General features: G+C 38.1%; 1 protein-coding gene across 2 annotated transcripts; it reads left to right on the forward strand.

Annotated features, from left to right (window-relative positions):
• Positions 1-26,884, forward strand: LOC149709834 (uncharacterized). Of its 2 annotated transcripts, none has more exons than XM_089857944.1 (13): positions 1-630; positions 1,658-1,818; positions 3,523-3,629; positions 4,849-5,007; positions 5,583-5,670; positions 8,176-8,971; positions 9,490-10,557; positions 12,727-13,440; positions 14,565-15,681; positions 16,376-18,374; positions 19,201-19,442; positions 20,790-22,002; positions 22,822-26,884. In XM_089857944.1, the coding sequence occupies exons 2-13, from the start codon at positions 1,719-1,721 to the stop codon at positions 26,184-26,186; spliced, it is 10,968 nt and encodes a 3,655-aa protein (XP_089714070.1). In that variant the 5' UTR covers positions 1-630; positions 1,658-1,718; the 3' UTR covers positions 26,187-26,884. The 2 variants fall into 2 exon arrangements, with proteins under 2 accessions (XP_089714070.1, XP_089714071.1); XM_089857945.1 differs by lacking the exon at positions 1-630 and adding an exon at positions 761-1,201.
• The last annotated feature ends 35 nt before the right edge of the window (positions 26,885-26,919 follow it).

Here is a 26,919-nt window from a genome sequence, read left to right on the forward strand (position 1 = left end):
AGTTCCACCATGATTTCGGGACGGAACGGGGTACGTTATTTTTCTTCTGCCACGGGACACTAAAAAAAGGCGCAATTTAGGCTTAGCTTTTTCCAATCGGAATCGGAAAGATCCAGGGTCTGGAGTTCTGGAAGAGATTAGGCCCGTATTTTACTTATTAAAATCGTCTACTTCTCTCAGGAGTTCTTCTCCTTTGAGTTTTTTTCGCCCTAAAGTTTTATTAAAAATCTCCAAAGCGAACGCCTCCGACCCCCTAAAAACTCTAGGGATCTCCGTAATGGACTCAACCGGCGGATGCTTTCCTCTCATTGGACGACAGAATCGTACTTTTCTCTCCGCTATCGCCGTCGTGCCTTCCCGCTCTTTCCTCCAACAGCGCGAGGTTTTTCTCTCTCTCTCTCTGGCGGTATACGCCATTAGAGGAACTTAGTTGCACTTCTCTTTTTCCGAAACGTAACGTAAAGTAGATTTGTGCCGCGGAAAAACTTTCGTAAAAGTTTAAAACTTTATCATACCTTCGTAATACCAACGTTTAAGGCCTGAAGTAGGCTTAATTCCGTAGATCAAAAGTTTCGGTGTATTTGTACTAAAAGGAAGTTACGTGGCTGTGGTTCTCTTTCGAAATATATTGTGAGTATCCGGCTCTGTGTGGGGTTTTTTTTCTGGGGGCCGCCAAGTTTTTCCTTCTCTCTCCATTGCTTCTCTCTTTGGCTCGGCTCTCTCCGAGCATAGACCTGTTAGAAGGGGATGCTCTAAGGGGATGCCCTACTCGCCGGGGATAACTTTCCGAGAATAAACTTTTCCAAACTAATTTAATATCGATTTTAATAAATTTTTTAACGAAAATATCACCTTAATCGACGCTCTAAACGATTTTATCCACGATTATGGTGGCGGAATTATAAAAAAATTGTCCGGTTATTCTTTATTATCTATAAGGTTGTCCCCGAAATGAGGCTACACGGATTTTCTCGAGCAGAACTTTTATTTTTCCCCCCTTTTGTTGGGAAAAAGTTTGTTTGCTAAGCCTAACGACAGGATTTCTTTCGTTTTGGGCATCGGAATTAAACGTTTAATAGTTAGTTTTTTAAGTATTTGCTTTAATGGTTAGGCTTAGTGAATTTTCCCCCGATTTGCTAGGCGTTTTTTGATAAAGATTCATAGGAGAAGCGAATGAGATGCGAGTCAGACTAGAGGGAGGGTGAGCTTTTCCCAGTTTTCTTATCCATTGGAATTTTTATTCTGCCAAGGCTTAGATGTAGATTTTTTTACGCTTTATCTTTTGGGCTTCTCTCTTGGTTCCTGCGTTTTTGGGGCCCCGTTTTGAAATGTTTAAGGGTTCAATTTCCAGGAATTGTATTGAGTCTTTAACGGGGGAATTTCGTGTTTTATTTAAATGGAAGACAAGGTGATTTAAGTAAATTTAAATAATTTACTTAAAATGATTAGGTTAAAATATAAATTTAGAGAATTATTTAGTACCAATAAATCGCTTTGAAAATTTGTATCTTCCATTCCAAAAATATTATATTATATTTAATAGAGATTGGAAATTAATTACATTTAATTATGAACATCATGCCATTTAATTTTAATTTCTTTTCGTTGGCTTGTTATTAAAAAATGTCTAATTATTTTTTTATTAATATAATTTCAGTTCGTGAACTTAAACTCCATGGATTTCCCAAAACGTTAGAATAACTTTCATATCGCGAATCATGGAAAGAACCAGGACTGCACCAAGCCCTGCTATTGGTTGGTCCGATTTACCACCTGAATTGGAATTAAGAGAATCGTCAATTCAACCTGGGAAAACAGGTAAATAAATCTCTATTTATTTGTCAGAAAAATATTTTTAAAAATAGACTAAAAATAGACGCGTTGAAATATGATAGTCAAGAAAGGGTTATTTCCCCTTTGAACCCTTTTGTGATATTGATAAAGAAATAGAATAAATAGGCATGCAGTAGATTGTCAAGGTCAGGCCACAATAGAAGAATAAATGCTAAAAATCCAAGTTGACAATATATTTGTACAAAAACATTTTTCGGGTTTTTTTTGGTTAATTTCACACTCGTCGAGGGGCTAACCACTCTGATATTCCTTGTACTTTTCATAGCAAATACTTAATGTGCACTAAAGGGGCTAGAATGCTTTCGCGCACCCCATATATTAACAGTACTGTACTCTGATTACTCTGAGTGAATGGCCCCTCGAATTATCTCAGTCCGTTTAAAATATTCACCAACTTTTAAATTGGGTTCAAATGGACACAATGTTGCCACGCCCACTTTCTGTACTATTTTACAATGTTAGTATCCTTCCTCCGTCTACTAACTTGATTAGACAAACATTGATTGAGTAATTGCACTCATTACGTCATCAATACCCTATTGGAAAGGCACGGAATGACGTCATAACGATTGGCGCTCTCCTTCCTTACTTTCCGCGTAATTTGAGACGGAGGAAGTGTCACGTGTTATACTAAATTTTTGGCAAAATAGTGTTTGGAAAGAAAAAAGAATAAAAAAAAAATTCTTAAGTTGTTTTCTGTGATACATCCGGTTTTTCCTTTTTCCCTCATTCCATTATAAAGAATCCTAATTCCCAAGTCTAAAAATGGCCTATTTCTGTCTCTCTCTCTCCCTTTCTTTCTTTAATGCAAACTAACTCTAATACGGTGTAGGGTGAGTACATAAATGCATTGTAAATCATAAGTAAACTCATCAACAATAAGTATGACGATACACATCACTAAACTGCAATACGAAATTTCTTATGAAGTTATGGTTTTATTCTCATGATAATTCATTGGTTTTGTTCCCAAGAGCGTGAGCATTAGTATGTTATATTAGGGAATCTTTAAAACTATACAGGGTGTTTCTGAATGGTTTGTCCGAAATTAAGGCGGGCGGTGAAGTTCTTTGAGTCCGATATTGAGTCGAAAATGTAGGTAACTTTTATCTCCATTTTGTTTGACACAAGGGACACTGTTTCAAATCGAGTTATGATTTGATTGAAGTGTTTTAGGGATGACCCCTTAATTAAATTAAATTAGAAATCAATGTCTTAATCAGTTTATTAAATAAATTTAAGGGGGTCATCCGTAAAATACTCCAATGTTCATAACTTGAAAACAGTGTCCCTTGTGGTAAACAAAATGGAGATAGAAGTTGCATTTTCGACTCAAAATCGATTTCCCAAAGACAATCTCCTTACCTTAATTTCTAATAGACCTTTTCAGAAACAGTCCTTGGTGTTTAGACCTATTGGTTGGGCCTCGCCTACCAGGGATTGATTGCTTGCTTCTAAACTAGTTCTGATTGAAAATCAAAAGAAATTTGTACAAGTTGGTTAACTGATAGATATCATACCATACTTCTTGTTGATTGATAAAGATGCCTCCATGCTTCAATTCCAATTCCTTGTTTTCGCCTTCCCATTGTTTTTATAAATAATTGCCGCGAACTTGGGCTTTAAAACTAAACCCAAAAATCCCGTCCCCAACTTTAACTCCTATAGGACTATGGAGTAAAGGTCCGATTGGTGTTGGCCGGGTGTACGGTCCGTTCCTGGGTCAAACGGTTAACGTCAAACCTTCCAAGGTTACGGACTGCACGATATGGCAGGTGAGGAACTAAAGAATACCTATATCTAGTCTCTACCTACCTTTCGTGTCTCTCTCTCTCCTGCGCTCGCCACACAAAAACAACTCTTTCTTTGTTTCCCCATCTTGCTTTGCCCACTCGCCCCTTGTCCGAAACCTACCTACTCAAACAGTCCTTCCTAAAGGGTGAGTGAAACCAAGTTAGTCGCCTCCAATAGTGTAGCTACTACGAAATTGCTAGTGACGTCACACCCTCTTATCTCTTCCCTCGGTTGAGGAAGTATAGGTTTCAAAAATTGGTAGTATAGTATACTATAGTTACTTAGAAATCTGTTTATCTCGGCTTCTTCTAATTGAGGTATAGATTCAAGTACTTAGGACCTTTTAGAGAGAGGAGAATTAGGGGCTATCGCAGCCTGGATGGATACCCATGGAATGGTTTAAATGATTGGGTAGTATTACTTCATTGAGATATATCCCAAGTTATTAGTACCTTCATAAGATATGTTCCGTTCCATAAGTTTGTTAATCTCTGGTAACTTAGAAACTGGAGCTTGTAATTTTGAAGTGAATGAGGTAGGTCATAGATTTGAGGTAAAGCGAAGACGCCTGGTGAGGCGCTGCTGTCAAATTTGGGTTTAGTAATGCAGACTAAATAGGACCTAGGTGGAACTTGGTCCTGCATGCAAAATTAACCACCGAGTGTAGAACTTCAATTCTCGCTTATCGTTCCCACTCGAACTAGTTATCTCGAGCTGTAAGTCTCTCAGTAGCATTACGAAGCGTAGGAAGTGTATGTCATACTTATGGAAGGAACATATCACTTATAAACTTAAGGTACCATTAGAAAGAGAAGAATTAGGGCTATTTCACCCGTCCCTCCCTCAAAGCTCAAAGTCCTTTTAAAAGTAGAGTAGAGTTAGAACGTATCGAAATTGTAAAACTTTAGAAAAAAAAACTCGGTTAAGTATCGATAAAGAAATATTGTTTCACTGGCCCTTCATAAGAGCGAAGAAAGTCTCTCTCTCTTTCATATTGATTTTCTGGTTTCTCTCCCTTCACTATACACTGTACTATAGTAGAAGAGTAGTTATTACACTATCTCCTTTTACCTCTTCGAATGGCGATTCGGATTTTGCCCCGCTCTCGTTCTCTCTCTTTCTCTCTCTCAAACACACGTGTGTGTGTGTCTTCTTTTCTTTCGCTTATTTATCGTCGTTGGGGCCGCTGCTCGTGAATAGATACGGGATGTTATAACTCGCCGTGTTCTGCACTACGTCGACGCTTCTAGACCGGGGAGACAAAATTGGATGAGACATTTGAAATGTAGTCCCTTCATTTACCAAAGGAATGTTGAACCTTTCCAGAAAGGATTGCAAATTTACTACAAAGTCGTTAAGGTGAGAAAGAAATCTTCTACTAAAGTTAATAGATTGTGCAGTTGTTGTTCGGCTTCTCTTGACCTCGTTTGACCCCGTTTTAGGATGATTATCTCCTTTAAGATAATAGATTTTTCTGTCTCGGACATTTTGACATCGTTTGACCTAGATTGATTGAATTATATGTTGGTCAATTATGATGGTGGTGTCTTTTTTATTTGTTCTTAATACGGTTGAGTAAGAACTGACCACTAGATCAGTCACCCCCTTAAAAAAATAGGCCTAAATAGTCGGCTTAATTATAAAACTTGAACACGTGTTTAATGTAACGAAGACAAGTTATCAAGACCTTTGAACCTTAAAAATAACCGGTATAAAGGCTATCCCATATTTGTTTAGTTTAGAAGTGATTTGAAGCGGAGACTGCCACTAAATCAACATGGAAATCATTTAGGCCTAGTTGTCTTCTGAGTTATGCAATAGTTAGTTTGCTTCAACTTCAGTGCAGTTTTCTCTAAAATTAACTTTATTATTAAAGTGGAAATCAATTGTCTATCGCGTTCAAAACTCTTACAGTACTTAAAAATGCATTTCAGGAACTGTCTTCCGGTGAAGAACTCATAACCTACTTAGACGAATCTCCATTACGCATAGAGAATGATAACCAAGAACGAGCCGCACCTGGTAAGAAATAAATCTCCTTATTCTCTTTAGTCTTTCTTTATTCGAAGAATTCTGGGTAAAAACGTATTCCACTCGCGCGCGAAACGTTAACTTATATGCTAAGCCTAAAATTGAAATTTTTGGCCTAACAAAGCAATATTTATAATTTCCCTCGTGTTTCAAATAAACGAAGGAAGCGTATTCGAAAGGAATTCTGGGTATAACGGATTAACGCGGACAAGGCAAGGCTGCTATATATTGTCTGCTCTTAAAAGAATTCTGCATGGTGAAGGAAGAATTCGGGAAATTTTGTTAAGCCTATTTAAAATAGGCCAAATCTTCTTCTTCTAGGTATTAGATTAAAAGCGGGAAATGTTTCACTAAGCCTCAATTTTAAAATTAGGCCTACCTCATTATTCCGCGCCAATATTCTAAATCAATTTTGCCTAATTAGGCTAGTCATTTTACCAAAAATTGACTTTCAACTTAAAGAGGTGTTGGAATAAGGCTACGATCCTTAAACGTATTGTAGGACTTTACAAGGCCCTAGTGGCTAATTAGAATCACGTGATCTTTTTCTAAGTCTCTTATAAATGGGCTGAGTATTAGGGCTGGGTTTATGTTCCTTTTTTGTATGGAAAGTACTTGATAATTCTTCGGAAGAGAGACACACAGAGAGTGTATGAAGAGAGTTAGCTCCGCTATCGTCTGGCGTTTAGCCAAGGGTCCTTTTTCTCTCTTTCTCTCAAGGAACACTAGTTTGGCTTTATTTTAACCCACTCTCCTCCCTAAGGCTTGTGCTGCTTGGGAGAAACACCGCCGAGATTTTTTAGGCCTAAAATTTTATTTCCCTGATAGACTTTTGGTGGCTTTATCGTTTCCTTGGCTCTCTACGGAGAGCTTACCATGCGGAAAAAAGCCGCTTCTTGAAGCTTGTCTAGTTTTATAAGTTTTCTGCTATGCTAATTTTATATTATTATATAATAATCTTATTTTTTATTGGGTTTTATTCATGAATTAATGGCTATTTTCACGAATTAATGATTTTTTATAAATTAATGGGCTTCCCCCCATAAATTAATGGTTTTTTTCCAGAGTTAATGGGTTTCCCTCATAAATTAATGAATTTTTTCCCGAATTAATGGGTTCCCCCCATAAATTAATGGTTTTTACCCGACTTAATGGGTTCCCCCATAAATTAATGGGTTTTTCCCCGAATTAATGAGTTGCCCCATAAATTAATGATTTTTTCCCGAATTAATGGGTTCCCCCATAAATTAATGGGTTTTTCCCGAATTAATGGTTTTTTCCCTCGTAAATTAATGGGTTTTTTTCCCGAATTAATGGTTTTTTCCCTCGTAAATTAATGGTTTTTTTCCCGAATTAATGGGTTCCCCCCATAAATTAATGGTTTTCCCCCGAATTAATGAGTTCCACCTATAAATGAAGAATGGTTTTTTCCCACAAATTAATGCATTTTATGAGTTTATCCATGAATTTTAACTTAACGCGCTTAGAAAATTAGAATCACTATGAAAGAAAACAGTTTCTCATATTACGTGTTTGAAAGGAAACGAAAAAACTGGTTTATCCAAAAGACAATAGGGTTCATTTCAATATGCATCGTTAGTTTAATTGAATTTTAATGACTTAATGTCGTTTTTATGAACGCGTATTACCTTAGAACCTTAGTAAGATCAGGAAAATATGGTTATACATATAAACTCCTTAAATCCAATAACGATTTAAAGCCTCAATTTTATGATCGTATGTCGATTTTTATAGTACGCGGTCTTAAAATTCTCCGTTAGTTTGATATTTTAAGCCTTGGTCGTTCAGTTTTGTGTTGTTTTTTAGCTTCGGTGGTGGTGGCGAGGTTGAATAAACGTTTTCAACGTTCCGCTCCATTTAGAGCGTGATAGTCGTATTTTTTTTATCGCGGTGAATTGACTCCCCTGAAAAATAAGTTTCAACTACTTGTTAGAGACTTGAATAAGTAAGTACATCAAAACCCTACATCTAGTTCGTAGAGAGGAGTACTTAATTATGTTGTTTTAGACTTAATGATGTTATATCCATTAAATCTTGGTTGGGTTAATTAAAATTTGGACTATTTTTACGCTAATTATTAGACGTAGAAATCGGGAATGCATTCTTTATTGAATAACAAACCTATGACGTATTTTGACCTATTTTTATCAGAAATTATGCGTCCTTAACGGTTTGAAATTTTGATTTGCTCCTATTTTTATGTGATTATTAGATATAAATATCGACAACGGAATTTTTGCATAAAAAAATCTGACCCATTTTGGCCTATTTTTAATTGAAATTTGGCCTATATTAGAACTAAACATTGAAAGCGGAATTTTTCCCCAAGAAACCTGGCCTATTTTGACCTATTTTTAATCCCAAATTGAACCGCGTCCTTAAACAGAGACCTCTGTACATCGATTTAATTTATTAAACTGGATAATTAAACATCCCAAAACTAAATTAGTCCCCATTAAATTCTATCCCCACAAGTTGACGGTCCTTCATCAGGTTGGAACCCCGTTTTACTAATCCGTCGGGTCAATAACAATTCGTCGTCGGGTAGTAAGAAAACCCTTCAAGTAGAATTCAAGAGTGGTCCACCTCAAGTACCCCTGTCATTGGTTTCGAGTCATAATAAAAGAAACCCATCATCCTCCACCGCTTCCGCGTCTTCATCGAAGACCGGAAGTAGATCGTCCAGACCAGACCGAGAAGTTGACGACGCGAAATCGAATGATTTAGCTCCAGTTGACCTTTTAGTCCAGGAAGTACTGGCTACCAAGATAAACGTTAACGACATGGTACTGGATGACGCCAATAAGAGTTCCTCCTCTACATCCACGGATAAGAGGTCCATTTTGAAGAAGAATACACCAACAAGAGCAGCGGCTGTTGCGGCCTCCGTGGCCACCTCTCATTTGGCTTCAGGGTCCGGTAGTGGTACCAAGAATTCAAGTACAACCATGCCACAGGCACAACATAATACAAGAGGACCTGGTTCGGGTAAGAAGGGGATGAAAGGGCAACAGAAGACAACACCAGTCGCGTCGTCGGCCACTTCATCGTCGAGTATGTCAACTTCAACGTCAACAAATACCAGTACCGCCGCTCCACCAGTTTGTCCACCGAGTCCACCAGTTGTGGATCAAGAAACGAATGAGTATCAGTTTCATATTCGTGATCGGCATATTATCGAAAGTAATAGACACGGGAAAAAAGTGTATCGATGCGATGTTTGTGCCGGAGTTTATCGACATGCCTTCAGTCTCAAACGACATTATATTAGGTGAGTTTATTTTTATTTATTTATTTATTTATTTGGGGTCATTAAATTAAACAAATCTATTAAAATCAACGGCTACTTAGTACAAATAACGAAACTTGCAAAAGAGCTCCCTCTTTAAGAGATGCAAATACGTCAGAATGATTTCCGTTTATCGCTCTATTTCTATCTCGTTTGAAATCTAACATTCAAGAGAGATACGAGAGAATTTCGAAACCTATTTAGTTTGCTGCCCCTGAGACTTTTAGGGTTAGCTTCCCCGCGCTACATTAGTGTTCGGATGGTGGAACACTTCTACAGGCGCTTGCCTTTCCCAATGCCACAAAAATTATTTAAAAACAATATTTCCTTGTTAAGAAAAAAAAGTCAAAATTTAATATAAATTTAGGGCAACCAATTTGAGTTTAATTATTTCTTTTTAATTAAGGAAGATTATTATTATTATTTTTATTTTTATAAGAAATTAAAGTTACGAGTCTCTAAGGCGAAAAACTTAGAATATTTATTTATTTTTTTATCAGAACGCACATCAATTACAATTACTTATCATCGGCTGACATCGCTAATTGCAACATAACCCTAACCCACCGTACTCCGAAACGCGTCATGTCCGATCAAGAGCTAAAAAGATCGGGGAAAAAACGCGAATGGAGATACTTGGATTTATATCGGTGTCATTTATGTCAAAACCATTTTTGCTCATCAGCCTTACTTATCAACCACATAAATAACCATCCCGATTCACCGGCTCAAAAACGGTTCCCTTGCAGTCAATGCGAAATGACATTTAGTCACAAACAAAACTTAGTTCGTCACGAATCGGTTCACAGCGGTGTTAAACCCCACGCTTGCCGTTATTGCAACAAAAATTTCCCATCAGCCGCCAATCAGAGACGTCACGAAAGAATTCACGAGGGATTAAAACCTTTCGATTGTCGCGATTGCGATTCGGCTTTTAGTCAAAGCGGTGATTTGCGTAAACACGTGAGAAAGCAACACAATTCGAGATACAATCCGTGTAATTTGTGCGCGAAGTATTTCCCCACCATCGAGTTGCTTCAAGCCCATCAAGAAATGCACCAAATGGAACAGTTAAGCGTCCCTTTGACGACCGAAGCCGGGTTTAGATTCGGCAACGCTTTTCCTGGACCTTCACGATCAACGACCCATCATCCTAATAGCGGATTTAACTACGACGTTGTCAATGGTACTAACGCTCTTCCTAGCAGTGTCGTAGCTTCAAACGCGGGGAAATATCAAGCGACCGAGTGTATTTGCACGGAATGTCCCAAGAAATTCTCTACCTACGTGAACATGTGCCGTCATAGGCGCTTGGCTCATCACGTGATACAGGGTAGACGGGGGAAGTTTATCGGTTCAACGTCGAACGGTGCCGCCGTTAACAACGGCAGCGGAGCTCTGAGTAGCAGAGACTCGCGTTTTGGAGCAGGAGCTCACTTGTACGGATCCGCTCAACCCGCTCCCGACGCTCCTATAACTGAGACCGAGTTTTTGATGACCGTTGCTCAAAGGATTAACAATAATTTAATGGACTATGTTGATGGCAAGGACTACCAATTGAAATATCGGTGAGTTTTATATGCGTTTCTTTTTCGTTTTGTTTGCCAGGTGGTTTGAGTTTTTATTTGGTGTTTTTTTGATGCATTCAAGTGTAAAGTCTGTTTAGATTTGGAAACGTAGGAATAGGAGATGAGTTTAACTCTTTAGGTTTAAATTATGTAATGTCGCGATTGACTTTTGAGCGGTTTTGACGTGATGCAGCCATGATTATGTATGCCTGTTTTGATACATATTGCTCTTGGGAACTTGGCTTCAACTTGGGATAAGGGGATTTGGGAAATTACTATCTCCTAACTATATTGGAATTAACGTTTGGAAGTTTTTAACTTGTCTAGTTGGATATCTTCGGGTTATTTAGATTGGGTTTTAGTTCCGTTATTACTAACTAGTTTTGTTTCCTTATTGGAAGCACATCAGAAAATACACTTTAACTCCAATTATAGCTTAAAAGAATCAAGTTTAATTTGTAAACTAATTATAGCTTTATTTCGAGTTAGGGTTAATTAGCTTAGATTAAAATTAACATTTTGAAACTTTAAAATCAGTTACGGGAATTTTAGTCTGATGGAAAACGAACTGATTTTGTTTGGTCTATTCCAAAAGTTAATTCCAAGTAGCTCAAATACTATATATATACTTCGTTAGCTTTTGAAATTTCAATTATGTTCCAACTTCTAGTATTTGAGCGCCTTGGTCGCTTAAAAGGTTTAAAGCGATGTCCACTATCGTTATTGAGATGATGGAAAATCAGACTCTAAAAATATTATTTTTGGCCTATTTTTCATCTACTAATGCGGAAGTACTATATAAAGATTCCCGCAACAAGCTTCGTCAGGCATCGCGGAATAGATTAGAAATGAGAGAGAGATAGCAATCTCTCTTCTCAAAGATTGAGAAATATTTTTGAGCGTGCTTGAGGAAAGAGCTATGTTATCGCGTTAATAAAATCAATAGGTTTATTTTAAACAATCAAAGTTTCAAAGGAGCTTGAACATTTATATTGGGTTTGAAAAGTATCTCTTCCAATATGGAAGCTGTAGGCCTATATCTCTTGAGCCTCTTTGGTCTAGGTTCACGATTGTAACGTACGTACCAATGGCAAAAGGACATAACGGAATGTAATTAGGCGTTCAGGAGGTTAATGAAAGCCTTCCAATGCAGTCTTAATCTCTTTTACTCGCTAGCTTCTTGGCAAGAGACCAATCAGTGAATGCTCTAATTTAATATCACAAGTTATCTTTTTATCTTTACCCCAGAAAGTATACCCAATTCGGCATTACGTTTTGAAACGTAATTGATTTGGGAATAAGTTAGAAATTATGTTGTTGCTTCTTGGAAATTTTTATCATAGATTTCGTTAATTCGTAGTTCAAACCTGCATGGTTTGTTGCGAAATTTAAATTCGGTATCCGGAATACCATACAGTACATTGGAATCATTGTACCCATGTTAATTTACAGGCCGGATTTGAGGACTTAAAATTCGTCACGCGTTATTCGGAATTAAGTTAAGTCTTTCTAAAACTTTGATTTCATAATTGTTTGGTAGTAAACGCGAGGTCCTAGACGCACCTAAGGTGCAACACAGTCTTGATTGATACGTTGAGTAAAAAAATGGCCAGACCATTATTCCGATTAGCTGTATGCATTCCTGGTAGTATTCATAAGGGAGTTTTGATTCCCTCAGTTTAAGGGTTTTCTCCTCGCAACCTCACGCCCTGGTCAAACTAAAACTATGAATGAAATATTCTTGTTTCGGTTTTGTTTGCCCTGACCAAACTATGAACTATGCTTATTTCGGTTTTATCAAGAAGTGATATCTAATTTACTAGGGTTAAGGTATAAATTCGCGCTACATTTCCAGCTCTTTATCTCCAGTCCAAACGTATAGTAGGTCCGGAGTTAAACCCCGCCTCTAAATTACAACCAGCCAGCATCTCATTGGTTCTTGAAAACTCACGTCAGCGCGACGACGCGAGTGACGAAAATTAGTCATATTTTCCGACTGAGGAGAGTGTAGCGAAATAGCCCGGGGCCTCCTTTTACGTTTCCCCTTGTATTTTGAAAGGGGAACTGGGACTATGACCCGCGCGAATACTCAGGCATCTTCTCCCTAATAAACTAGATATCACTTCTGGTTAAGTTTTGTTAAATGTTAATCCATTAAAAAAATTTCAGTCCGAAGAAAGACGTGACTATTCCAACAATGGCTTATTCTTCCTCAAACGGTGAATCCAGCAACACCGCGAAACCTCCCGTTTGGAAAGTGTACAACTTCCCTCGTAATTTTGATATGTCAACTTTAAGCAATCCCAACAACAATGTTTGCGTTTCGGAATCAAACGGTCAAACAATTCATAAAGGATACTCTGGGACATACGCGGTTCGCGACGCCGGTAATCTATTAAGACAGTACGGTTTAAAAGTCGACGAAAATGCCTATTACAATAACTGGTCCAACGAAATGACCAGTTCCGAGGAATACGATGATAGTAGTACTACGGACGAAGATGAACCTGTAAGAATCGGTCGTGATTTGGTACCGGTTACCTACGTTTGCTCGGCGTGCGGCGAGAGCTTCGACTCCAATGTCGGGATTGAAGAACATAAGATTAACAATCATCCGAATGTCTATTGCACGCATATTGAGATCGAAGGTGCGAAAGCGGCCCCGCCCGAGTTGAGCCTTCAATATAGAAGCCCAGTTGGATTCTTACGTCAGTGTCCCGTACCCCCTTTGACTTCTGACCCCGTTTCCGATGACGGAGATAGTCGATTGACGTGCACCAAGTGCGGGTCTGCCTTCGAAGCGGTGGCTGATTTGCATTTACATATCTTGGAGTGTGGCGGAGATGCCGAGTTTGTCAGACAGAAAGCCAAGTTTAATGCCACGTAAGTGTTAATGTTGATATTTTTAATTAATATTTTTGTTTTGGTTTTTGGGGAATAGGTTTTGTTTGTGTTTGTGTAAGGGTAGGGTTAAGGTACTCCCGTAGCAGCTTATTGAACGGTTAAAACGTGTGTCTTATAGATCTGTTAGATTTGCTATAAATGGAACAGGATTTCCATTTTATCTGGGGAATTCTTTAAACGTCTTGGAACCTGTACAATATTATCCTGTGATTTCACGAAAGATCCTATAATATCCTATATTTTTGACTATAGGGAATTTAAATTTTTGGCTGGGCTCTTTGTAGTTTTTAGGAATTTTTAAATCAGGGAGAAGTCAGGGAAATTCATATCCGCCCTTCAGGGTTGCCAGGTGATTTGTTATTAGTGCATCTCCAGAGGTTTGGGCACTGAATCGAACCCAGAACTAGAAGCTCTTCAGTCTTACTCAATCTCTCCATAATTAGTTATTTCTTATTCATAAATTTATTCTCTTATCTTTGTTAATCAGTGTAATGATATTGACAAAACCTTGTTTGTTCTACTGTACTCAATTTCGTACAATATCATTTCTCTTTTGACTCGAGGCCTAGCTAGCTCGGGATTCGAGACGGACGGACGTTACTAGCTGACTGCATTTTATATTAAAAACATCTAGATGACTAGAGAAAATCGATTAGCATGAACTCTTTCTCCAGTTCTAGCTAGGATCGACAAATACATTTTGAATGTATGGCTATACTTAGAGCCCCAGTCCCAAATGCCATTTCAACACGAATATAAAATAAAGACTAGGGCCATGGCTTTCTTGTAGACATCGGGGGGATGAAATATTCAAATATGCATTTTCACTTTTTAACTAGTTTATCTTGTTTCTTATAAGTCTGGCATGAATTAAGGGGGATGCTCTTTGAGCTGTTTTTAAGTCGAAAATGTAACTTCAGGGATAGATTTAATTTTAGAAGTAGGAATGAAGAACGGTTAGTTTTTACTTCAGTTATTCCGACTCATAGCCCGGTATAGAGCCCCTCCCTCCAATACGTAACGAAGAGTTTAAATTATCTTATTGGCTCGCTGTGAAAAGGAAATGAATATTCATTCAATCATTCCTCCCATGTATCTTGCAGTTATTCCCGGCGTCGAGGTCGCCCTGTAAAACGCCAAGATCCAAACGATCCCCTAACGAAACCTTCTAAAATCCGTAAAATATCCAATGACGAAAATAACGCCATTCATCATTCCGAAATTCTTGATAAGTCAACCCCTAACAAAGAAATTGACAAAGAAGCCACCACCCCCATCCCTAAACCGAAGGAGAACGGTAAATCTAAGAACAAGGCGGTAGAACCTGTCTCTTCAACACCACCACCTACTACATCTAAAAATAGTAGTAAAGCCAAGGACAACTCTAACAAACACACCAATGCAAAGTCAACAACTCCTAAAGATTTATCAACAAAATCGAGAGAGACACCTTCTTCTAAAAGTACTGGTTCCAGTACAAGTACTTCTAAAAGTACGTCGAAGGAAACGAGTCCCAAAGGTAATGGTGCCGGAAGTGCTAAAGAAACCAGGTCTTCAACTCAACCCAGGAGCGGTAGCAGTAGTAGTGGTAGCGTTAAGGTCAGTGAGACCATCTCGAAACTGACCATCATTCGCGACCACAAGATTAAAATGGAGGAATTGGCTTTGGTCATTCCTAACGTCACTTTGTGCGAGGGTTGCAATACGTCATTGTCCTTGGGGGATGAATTCGATCACCATTCGAAGATATGTCCAGCCTTGATTAAGTTACGGAATAAAGATGATTCCAGCGATTCCAATATGCCACCCGCTATAGACGAAGCCGCGGCATTGGTCGCCACAACCGCCTTGGCTACTTCCGTTATGGCAAGTCCAGTTGCCAATAAGAACAATAATGGGAAGTTCTCCACCAGTCCCAAGGAAATTACCAATAAGACTTTAACTACTACCGCGGTTACCCCATCTGATAGTTCGGTTGTGAATGTTAGTGTTAGTTCGGTTCAAAACAGTTCCGTGGTTAGTACCGGTAAAAGTGTCGCGAGTCCACCAGTCGCGAACGTCAATGAAAGTGCGAAAAATTTGGATAAAACGGACAGTCCGGTAGCTGCTGTGAATACAAGTACCGGAAGTCCATTACCGAGCACTCCATTAAGCAGGAATACTTGTCATCAGTGTTTTAAGACATTTTCGACGCCCTATAATGCCAAGAAACATATTAGGGTAAGTTTATTCAATTTTCTTATTATTCTTAAGGCCTATTCAGACGATGAGTTAACTAGTTGGGTAGTGTGAACAGAAGTTGACTGGCAAGTTGAATCGACACCAAATTATAAATGGGTCACTTACCAATTTTTGCTGACTCAACCTTTTGACCTATCTAGTTGAGTCAAAAGTTGTATCGTCTGAAAAGACCTTAATTGCTTTAGGCCTATTTTGTATAATTTTTAAAAGTGTTTTCTCCGTGCATTGTTATTTATTTATGGTATTTTTTTTCCGATAAGTACTTAGTCTCAAATCAAGGTCTTAATTTATGTTGCAAACTTCTAATTTAAAGCGTTTAACTGAATTATTAATTAATTAGTATTAGTTTTGAATATTTTTATAACTTTGATCTGCCTATATATTGTTATTCGTTTTCAGTTTGAAATAATAGGTCTAACTTTATTTTAATGTTAAAAGTTTAAACCGTGTTTAATTTAAATTTCCCTATCTGAAACTGTAGTACAGGGTTCATACAAACCTGGGAAATCAGCGAATTAAAACTTGAAAGTCCAGGAAATTTCAAGAACATCACGTTAATAAGTTTTTCAGTAAATCATTCATGGAAGTATTTCCCACAAATTGTATGAACCCTGTTGCATTTCGCTTCCAACGTTTAGGCTTAACAAAATTCCACCCCAAAAATTATTTGCAGGAGGTCTGTAACAAAAGACTGAAATTGGGTCTAATAACACCACGTGACACTCCGGTCAAAGTTAAACCACCATCACCACCACCAGCTCCTCCTTTACTGGCAGCAACCGTTTCTACTCCCGCCACACCGCCACCCCCACAATCACCTCCTGCCGTTCCCGCCACCGTAATTGAACCCACGCCTAAAATACCTACTCCGGAGGAACCCGTACAAATTCAAGCCCCAATAACGGTGGAAGAAATCAAACGCGAACCATCTCCTCAAGCCAAGAAATACAAGAAAACCAAAGGAAGGATCGAAAAAGGTAGAACCGGCAAGAAGATACTGAAAGTTAAAGTCGGAGCTCCCAAAATGTTGGCCAAAAAACAGATGGAAAAGGTATCCGAAGAGAAAACCGTAACCCCAACACCGGAAGAGAAAATTTCACTTAATCTATCGGCGATTATTGATGACGTAGCCTCAAATATACCCGAATCACCTAAAACGCGTTCAAAAGATGTACCAGACCAATCTGCTGAACCCGTTGTTGTTAAAAGCCAAACGGAACCAGTGTTACCACCTGTAACAACAATATGGTCAAAATTAGCAGCCGATCTCAACCCTGAAAGCGATAAGAATGACGAGTCCGATGTGAAACCATTCCAACCTGAGACATCCGTGGCTACAAGTAGAAAGGCCAGAAAATGCGCCCCGAGACCTCCGAAGTTTACACCTCCCGTTACCCCCAAACCAGGATTAACTACTCCTCAACCCTACATGATACTTAACCCCTTGGTTAACTTTGAAACCCCAGAAAAGGAAAAGAATAAGTCAATAGATAAGGATGAAGATATTGACGATGACGTACCACTGTCCAGTCTACGGGGTGCTGTGGTCAATAAGGAGGAAGACGCGGCCGAAAAGTCTTCGAGTAGTTGTACAAGCTCACCATCCCTATTGGCTAATTTTACCCCAGTTAGAGAAACCAGAAGTAAAGTCGCCAAGAACGCCAGTAAAGTTGAGGAAGTAATGTCCCAACAACCCAAAGACGAAGTGACAAATGAAACTGGTAAAAAATCAACCGGAAGTACCAAGGAGGATGAATCCAATAAAACGCCTTCGAGTTCCACCACAAAGTTGCCAAATGCTAGTGATTTAAAAGAAAAGGTGAAACCCACTTCAAGTAAGAAATCTGGTAAAGGTGTGGCTGCTAAGAATTCATCGATTAAAGTTTCTGATTCTGAGAAGGTCGAAGAAATTTCAACCGCAAGTAAAAGAACCTCGGCCAGAAAAGAGGCTGCCAAATTGGCCAGCAGTAGCGAAGTTGCCCCAAAGACGAAAGATATTGCCAAGGAAGGCGCAAAGAAAAACGAATCGACTGGACCAACAACTACCGAAACTACAAGTACTAGTAGTGGAAGTAATGACGCATCAACTACAATTACTCCAGCTGCCGAAACTACTGAAAAATCAAGCCCTAGTTCTGAAACTACTGGCAAATCAAATCTTGTTACTGAAACAGCTGGGAAAACTAGTACTACTAACAAAACTCCTGGAAAAACAAGCCCTAATACCGAAAATACTGGTAAAACCAGCCCTAATGCAGAAACTCATGGAAAATCGAACCCCAGCGTTGAAACTTCTGGAAAAACAAGTCCGAATGCCGACATTATCTTTATAGAACATAATGTATCTTCAAGCGTAATTGGAACTTCAAGTACTGGCATCGATACAACTGGTGTTCCAAATAAGAGTACCGGAAATAGTTCAACTACAGGAACTGATGAAGTTACCGTACTAAAGTCAAATACTGATGTTACATCAAGTGGAAACGTGAAAGAGACTGGGGACGATCCATTTAAATTCAGATCCAATACACCGCAGGGAGAAGGTGCACAAGGAACGTCTGTATCCGACGCCAGTCTTTCTATGGATAATCGTGATTTGCTTGCTCAAGTACCAATTAAGAGAGAAAAACGTGGCGAGAGTTTCGAAACTGAAAATAACAAAACAGACGAAGGTAAGAACATTTTTATTTATTTTCCTATCAATATAAGTGAATTAATAGCTATAAGTATGATCAGGAAGGCCTATAGGCATAAGTTCATAAGATATGTTCACCATAAGTTTGTTTGAAATCCCATTGAGTTTATCGTTGGACCAATTACTTTCCAATGTCGTCTCGGCAATACCACCCGTTTGATTTAAAATCAATTTCGAGACAATTAGGAGCTAGTATCCACTATCTCGGTGTCTGTAGGCAGCAACTCAAAAAAATATATATATATATATAACCAAACTTCCTAAAGGGATAGTAGTACCATAAGCTCCTAAGATATGTTCCGTTCCGTAAGTTTGTTAATCTCTGGTAACTTAGAAACTGGAGCTTGTAATTTTGAAGTGAATAAGGTAGGTCATAGATTCGAGGTAAAGCGATGATTGCCTGGTGAGGCGCTGTCAAAGGCTTAGTAATGCAGACTAAATAGGACCTAGATGGAAGTCCTGCAAAATTAACCTGCACCAAGTGTAGTCATTCAATTCTAGCTTGTCGTTCTCGAACTAGTTATCTCGAGCTGTAAGTCTCTCAGTAGCATTACGAACTTGTATAGGTAGTGTCATACTTATGGAAGTAACATATCACTTATAAACTTATGGCTGTGTATTCCTGCTATAAACATTAAGGCCTGTGTCTAGGTTTCAGAATCAGAGCTGTCTAATTTATAGTTTTTACTCATAACAATCCTTATATAATAAATTTAATTAAAAGTGTCATACTTACGGGTTTGCTCGTTATTTATGATGTATCAACTTGATATTGAATACGTTTTAAATTTCATTTTATTCAGATCCCGACAATCCCGAGGCGCCAATGGAAGGTGTCGGAAAACGTGTTATGGTTAAACGAAAAGTTAAAACCGAGTTTGACGAATCGAAATTCATTCCGCAACAGTTGCATAAATGCCCTCAATGCTTGCGAAAATTCTCCTATTTGGCAAATTATCGTAAACACATGTACGACGGATGTCCACTCTCGAGAATCAGAAAGGAGCTTAAGAAGAAAATAAGACCAGTCGTCGTTACACCTTCGGTAAGTCCCAAGTTTTTTTTGTGTGTTTGTGGTTTTTAGTTGAGTTTGAAAAGGGTTGCTCTCGACAAACTTTAAAACAAGTTTACTACCTAATCTTTAAACGATTAAAATTTTCGTGACCTTATACCTTATTTTATAGTTTTTATTTTAATTTAGGAGAATTTTAATAATTGTCAATTAAATATGTTCCGTTATAACATTACCCTATTATAAAAAAATTAATTACACTTATAAATTCACGGTACTAGGCCCCTAGTAATTTTTTAAACCCTCAACATTCTTTCTGACTTGCATTTTATATAAATTAAAATTAGTAAGAAAAAATAATGTCTTTAGACGGTCAAGGAAAATTAGATTTTGAAATTAACAAGATGGTCATCCTTTAACAATAAAGAGTTGAATGATATTAACCGAAAACCGTTTATCAAAAGGTGTAAATAGCTCTTCCGATTTTTGGCGCGAAAAAAAAAACCACGTGCAATTAAAAAAAAAAGAAATTCAAATTAGGCTTAACGCATACCTACAAGTACCTGATGAATTTAAATCTGAACGAATTTTTAAACGTCTTAAAGAGGCTACATACACATTGTCAGAAACGTTTTTCATTCAATTTCTTTAACTCTTATAATTCTGTTCCCCTAAACGTGACTGTGGAAGAATTAGGCCAACATTTTCTCTTCTTTTCAAAATTATTGATTGAGAAGTCTTGGGTTGGGGTTTGGGGAGACTCAGCTAGGCGAAAACGTTTCTATTTTAATTCACTTGCTAGAGTTACGAATAGACTCTCTCTCTTTTATTTCTCTCTCTCACTCACTTATTGGAAATCCTCTCTCTCTCAAGTTCCTTCCGAAGAGTTTTTTTAGTAAGTAAGATCTCTTGGAGGTTCCGTGGAACCCAGAGTCTTAACTTGCTCTAAAAGACTTAGTAAGAAAAAAGTTTACTGTATAGGACTAAAACCCCTACGGGTTGGTTTCGCCTTAATCCGCTGTGTTAAGCCGGTGGAACAGTTCTACAGGCTTTTACTATTGGTCCTTAAGAAACCTTGGTAACTTTGTCCGATCAAAAATATGTTTATAATAACATAGCAAAAGGGGTAGTTACGATTCTAAATAAAATTTCTCAGAACATAATCTTTGTTTAAAGATAAGCGCGACAGGGTGACGTAATATTATCTAGTATATCAAGGTCCACTTTGGAGAATTTTTAATTAATTTCAAAGTGATGTGCCCCAAAAATTTATTATTTCTTCTTTCAACCCTAATTTACCAAATTAATTTATATTTCGTTCTTGTAACTTAATTACGTGTTTATTGCGTTTGTTTTTGTTTTTGTTTATTTGTTTGTCAGGTTCTTAAAAGTCAAATTGAAGACTTAGTAATTGATCTCTTACGCGAACATCACCCAGTTGACGTCATGAAACGAATTACAACTCCAACTACAAGCACAACACCGCCAACAACTAGTACTACTACTACTACTACATCTTCATCAACAACATCAACACCAACCGGATCGAAGTCCAAGAAATCTAGCCAATCAAAAACGTTAGCGGGTAGCGACACTCCCAGTACTTCTTCCTCAACAACCCCCGTGTTAACTTCAAAAGAAACTTCCTCCATTGGAAATCCAGTTAAAACATCCACACCAAAAACCAAACTTGAAACAAGTAGTACTGATGGTTCCCCTAAACTTACTTCGGTTAAAACCAAGTCTAAAACGAAAACACCTAAAACAATCACATTGGATACTACTACAGATACTTCAACTCCTTCTCTCGGTGTTGCGACAAAACCGGAAGTCGCTAAGAAGAAAAAACCCAAGGAACCATTATCGATTCCTCCACCAACTGTGACCAATATTCTAACAGCCCTTAGCAAAAAACTTAAAAATAGTCCAACTCCGCCTTTAAGTATTTTGGATGAAGTTATTAAACCAATCTCCAAAGTTTCATTGGTTAGCGATAATGTGACGTCACCTAAGGAAGATACCCCAGTTGAACTCATACCCAATGTTGATACCCAACTTCTTCCCAAAGTACCCGCTGTTAAAACCAGGACAAAGGCCGGTCTGGCTAAGGTTAAAATAACTCCTTGTAGAGCGGACACTAAAGTCGTTGTTAATGAGGATATGTATATGAACAAAGTTTCAACCCCCGTTACGGACATTAAAACATCAACATCAACACCAACTTCTTCAACTTCAGCAAGTGTGAATTCAGTTGCCACACCTAATGATTTGGATGAAACTAAAAGTGCTCAGACATCGGGGTCTCCCGGCAGTGATAATGTGCAACAAAATACTTCGGACTTAAGTTCACCGTCTATTCAAGCCGGTGGAAACGCGTCCGCGTCAGGGTCAGGGTCAAAGTTCACTTCTTTCTCCTGCAATTTCTGCAATAAGATTTTCCTGTCTTATTGGAAATTGCTTCAACATCGCATCTCGCACAAGTTAGAGAGTGGTAATGATAATCAAAGTGCCATTATTACAACCGAGGATGCTATTATCAATGATTTCAATAAACTGAGTGAGAAACAAAGAGTCGATACGCCAACCAGTTCAAGTAAGTTTGTCTTTACTCTGTTTGTTTGTTTATTTATTTGTTTATTATTAATTTCGTCTTTGAAATCCTTTCTATCAAAAAGATATGCTTATGGAAGGAACATATCTTATAAACTTATTGTAATACTAATTGCGGGTTTTCATTTGAGTTTACCTTTAGAATTTGAGCTGTTTTTAAGTTTCTTTAATGGTTTAGATAATTAATATTTATTTACGAGCTGTTTGTATAAGTATTCGCGAAAATTGAGGTGCTACATTTACAGGGGCTATGGGAATTAACATTAGGAGGATGCGCCTGTAGAACTGTTTACCCTGCCGAACACCGGTGTTCAGGGAAAAGCTAACCTCGTATAAAAATCGTTGTTGTTCAAGTATTTTCCTAAGGGGAAAAACCGAAATCAATTCTTATGACCTTGGGTTTTATTTAAAATTGTTCTTAATTAATTCAATTATTTAACTACTGGTTGCAACTTAAGTTTTATTTAGTTTAGAAATGGGTTCGCTATTGTTTTGTAATTTGCAATTATTATTATTAGTCTAGGTCGTAATTAATATTATATTAATTAATACGTGAACTGTAATTTATTTTAATTTAGTTCACTAATCAAGTGTTTCTATAAATTTTTAAAGAGCGCCAAATTTCAAAATTCAAAAATAAAGGGTTCACAAACCACGTGACATGGCTCACGAAATTTATTTGAAAATTTAGAAAAAGGCTTAACGATTGTTTCCAATTTATATTTAAATGTCCATGCATTTTAGCCAAAGCTATTTATAATAATTTAGTGTTTTCAATGTATTTTTAACCTCTATTTTTCAGTTTCGGTCCCAGCTCTCACACTACCGGACGAACCCTCCATCAATAAATTACGAACAAATTTAGCTTTGAACTTTAGCAAAGAGTTACCAATTAAAACGGACAGTGAACTTTTCGACGAAATGCTTAATGAAGATGCCAATAAGAGAAATATCGCCCTCGCCGCGTCTAACGCGAATCAAGGAACCCCTGAAGTTAAACCATCAAAGCCAAAGTCTAATGACTCTAGTCCAAAGAAACCGTCACCTCCACCATTATATTCCTCCCTTTCGAAACGATTCGCGACATCTACAGTTGACCCTGACGTAAGCGACCCTGAAGTCCTGGACGAAAGCAAACAACCGGAAGCTGAGGTCCAGAAATCGAACCAAATGCCACCGACTGAGATTGAAGAGAATGATAACAAAGTTAAAGGTGTTGCAGTTCAAAAGGTTACGGCGGAAGAAAAGAAAGCCAAGAAACAAGGAGTTAAGACAAAAAAGACCAAATCAAAAGGTCTTCAAGACCAATCATCTGCTGCCAAAGGGAAATCGCCAAGACTGAAACCACTAGACATTGCGGATAAGAAATCCAAGGTCAAAAAGACTAAAGTTGATCCAGCGATGGTAGAATCGGCGGTTCTTGACGATCAGAAGACATCTGAAGAGGTCAAAGTTGACGATGAGAAGACCGTGCAAGAAGTAATTAAAGATTTACTTGCGAGTGAAAAGAAAGACGTTGATGACGAGCAAACAACTGGGAAAAGTCCCACAACTAAGGAAGTTCAAGGTCAATCTCTAGAACTTGAACCACCCGTGAAGGAAGTTACGGTTGTTGCAGTTCAAAGTGAAAAGGTCGACGTTGAACCCCCAAACGAAGGGACCTCGAAAGACACTGCGGTTGAAATCAAAAAGACTAAGAAAGTTGGAGCCACTCAGAACAAAAAGGCGAATGTTGAAGACCGAACTTTGACTGAACTTGAGCCGAAGAATGAAGATACTCCTGTTCAAAGTAAAAAGGTTAAGAGTAAAAAGGTCAAAGTTGACAACGAACGCCAGTCTACGAAGGAGGAGGAAGTTGTAGTTCAAACGAAGGAAGATGCTGTAGTTGAAATCGAAAGTGCCCAGGTTGAAGTTAAGAAGACCAGAAAAAGGTCCATAAAGGACTCGTCAGTTGATGAAACAGTTGAACACGAAGATTGTAAGAATAAGGAAGACATTCCTGTTGAAAACGAAACTGTCCCGGAAGTTGAAACCAAGAAGACCGGGACCAGTGAAGGATGTAAAATCGACAAAGATGAAGTTGATGTCCAACCTCTAAAGGAACAAGAGACTGCGAAGGTGGAATCTATCGTTCAGAATGAACAGGTCGAAGTTCTTGACCTCAAGGCAACTGTCGAAGTTGATGACAATAAGACTAAGGAAAACAACGAAAAGGTTGAAGTTGAAGTTCCACAGAGAAGTGAGAATGCAGAATCTGAAGTTAAGAAGGTCGGGAAAAGTCCTAGTAAGAAATCCAAAGTGGCCGAGAAACAAACCACGAAAGATAATGAAATACCACCAATTGAAACTACGGAAGTTGAAGTTAAGAAGACCGCGGAAGAAAAGGTCGAAGTTGAACTTGCTAAAACCAAACAAGACGAGGTTTCCAATGAAAATATAGAATCTGAGGTTAAGAAGGCGAGGAAAAATGGAAGTCCAAGTAAAAAGGCTAAAGGGGTCGAAAAACAAACCATAGAAAATCGGGAAGTAGAAGTGGGGAAGATGGTGGAAGTAAAGAAAGAAGTTGAAGTTTCCGAAACGGAACAAGACTTAGTTCCAAATGAAAATATAGAATCTGTCGTCGAGAAGGTTAAGAAAAGCGCCAGTCCCAGCAAAAAAGCTAAAGTTGCCGAGAAAGATGTTGAAGTTCAACCGACACAAAACACGGATGTAGAAGTTGAGAAGATGGTTAAAGTAAAAGCTGAAGTTGCTCAAACGCAACAAGACATAGTTCCCAATGAAAATAAAGAATGTGATGTCATGAAGATAAGGAAAAGTAAGAGTCCGAGCACTAAAGCCAAAGTTACCAAGAAACTGACGATGGACGTTGAAGTCAAGAACTCTAAGATTAAAGTTGGTGCTCAAAAGAAAAAGATGGAATCTCCAGCAGGTCAAATCAAGAAAGCAAAACTTTTCGCCGAAGAAGTTGACGTACCAGTACCTACAACTGAAAAGGTGGATGTAACACCTGTAGAGCTAACCAAAGGAGCTCCAAGCGACGATCTTGAAGGCAAGCTCCGTAACGAGCTTGAAACTTCCACTCCTAAAATTGATTCAGTTCCCATGAAAAAAACTGTAACTAGTGTACTCGAAAATTTGACAACGCCCAAAGATAATGCGAAACGAGTCCTGGATGAAAAAAGCGCGTTGGTGAAGACAGATCAACTAGAACTTGAATGTGAGAAAGTCGATGTTGAGACGCCTCTACGAGAACAAGACCGATTGGAGTTACAAATATCAATGGGGGTGCAACTAGAAGTCAGAGCGGGAAGTATTAAAGATATTGGCGAAACGGGAAGCGCCGTTTCTGTCCAATCAGACGAGGAGGATATTGAGGAATCCATTCCGTCAACACTTCACCAATTGGACCACGATACTCTGTCGATTCCTTTGTCCGTTTCAGTCTCCGAAATATTTGACGGGATGAATGAACCACCACCATCATCATCATTGGATAGAGAACGACGAAGAGCCAATTCCGAAATGTCACGGTCTTCCAGCGAATTGGACGTCACCAACTTGGACACCAGTTCCTCAAGCGCGTCCAATACCTTAGCTATAAACACCGCCAAGTCTTTACAATCCCCCAGTAAAACTAAAGCCAATGGCAACCCAAAAACGTCCGTCAAAGTCGTTCAACAACCAAAGAAGAAGAAGAAACCCGTGGCCAGATTCAAGGTCAATGTAGCTACCAATAAGATAATCAAGTCCAGCAAAACCAGGAGCGGGTTAAAGTTACGGAAAAACTTGGCCACAAAACTAAAAAAGACTTTTAAGAAATCAACCACCGTTAAGTTAAAATCTCAACCGGAAATGGAACAAGAGGACGTCGAAGTTGAGGTGGATGACGATGAACTTCCGGCGGAAGATAAAAAGAAGTGTCACAAGTGTGATCGCGTTTTCGCTAGCAAATTTAATAGAAATAGACATTACCAACAAGCTCATAGTAAGAGGAAATCTAATAAGAAACTGACCACCGTTAAAGGTGCTTCCAAACGGAAACGCGACGAAGTTAAACCGGGAATGGACCAAATAAATGATCAATCACATCGCGTAGTCGCGACTACATCGTCTGCTAAAAAAATTAAAATCGAATCTCAAACTGGTGGCAAAACTTCCAGTAGGTGATCCGTTCATTTTGGTATTCATTTAATTATATTTTATTTTAAATTAATTAAGATATACGTATTAATTTCCCAGCAATAGTTTTTTTCATGTTAAACAAATATAATGGTAATAATAATATCCAAAGTTACTAAAAGTGCCTTAGCTAAAATATGTGTAAATATACTCAAAAGAATCATTTACTTCAAATAATTTACTTCTGTTTTTTTTTTTAAAGCATGTATACTTTTCTCTTTCCCGATATAGTTCAATACAATCAACAGTGTACTAGTCTTCCATTTAGATGTAATTTTATTTTGAAAATTATACGTAATTCAACTGTATATCATGAATTTTAATATGTCCACGTTTATTTTAATGAATTCATAATATCGAGTTATTGAACACATTCCTCTATGTCATAATATGTTTCAAACTTATGCCTAGTAATTTTTATTTTGGAGTTATGGTAAAGTGCCTCCTTTTAATTAATTTGGTGCGTTGTTTAAGCCTTGGTTTAAGATAAATCATGTGATACTGAACTCGTAGGCCTAGTTAGGCTTAAGATCGCAGCAGCTTTAGTTTAGAGTCTCGAGTATATTCGTTTTCCTAATTTTGCAAGCCCTAATAATATTGTAGTCCACGTTTACTTTGAATGAATTTTGTAAATAATAATAATGATATGAGTCTGAATAAATAAAAAAAATATGAATTTAACTTGAGATTGAATAATGTTGAAATGTTATAGCGTTCTCAT

The sequence above is a fragment of the Phalangium opilio genome, unplaced genomic scaffold (genome assembly GCF_054372755.1).
Source record: "Phalangium opilio isolate 3A_F unplaced genomic scaffold, DU_Popi_V2 ptg000011l_1, whole genome shotgun sequence".
Lineage (NCBI taxonomy): Eukaryota > Metazoa > Arthropoda > Arachnida > Opiliones > Phalangiidae > Phalangium > Phalangium opilio.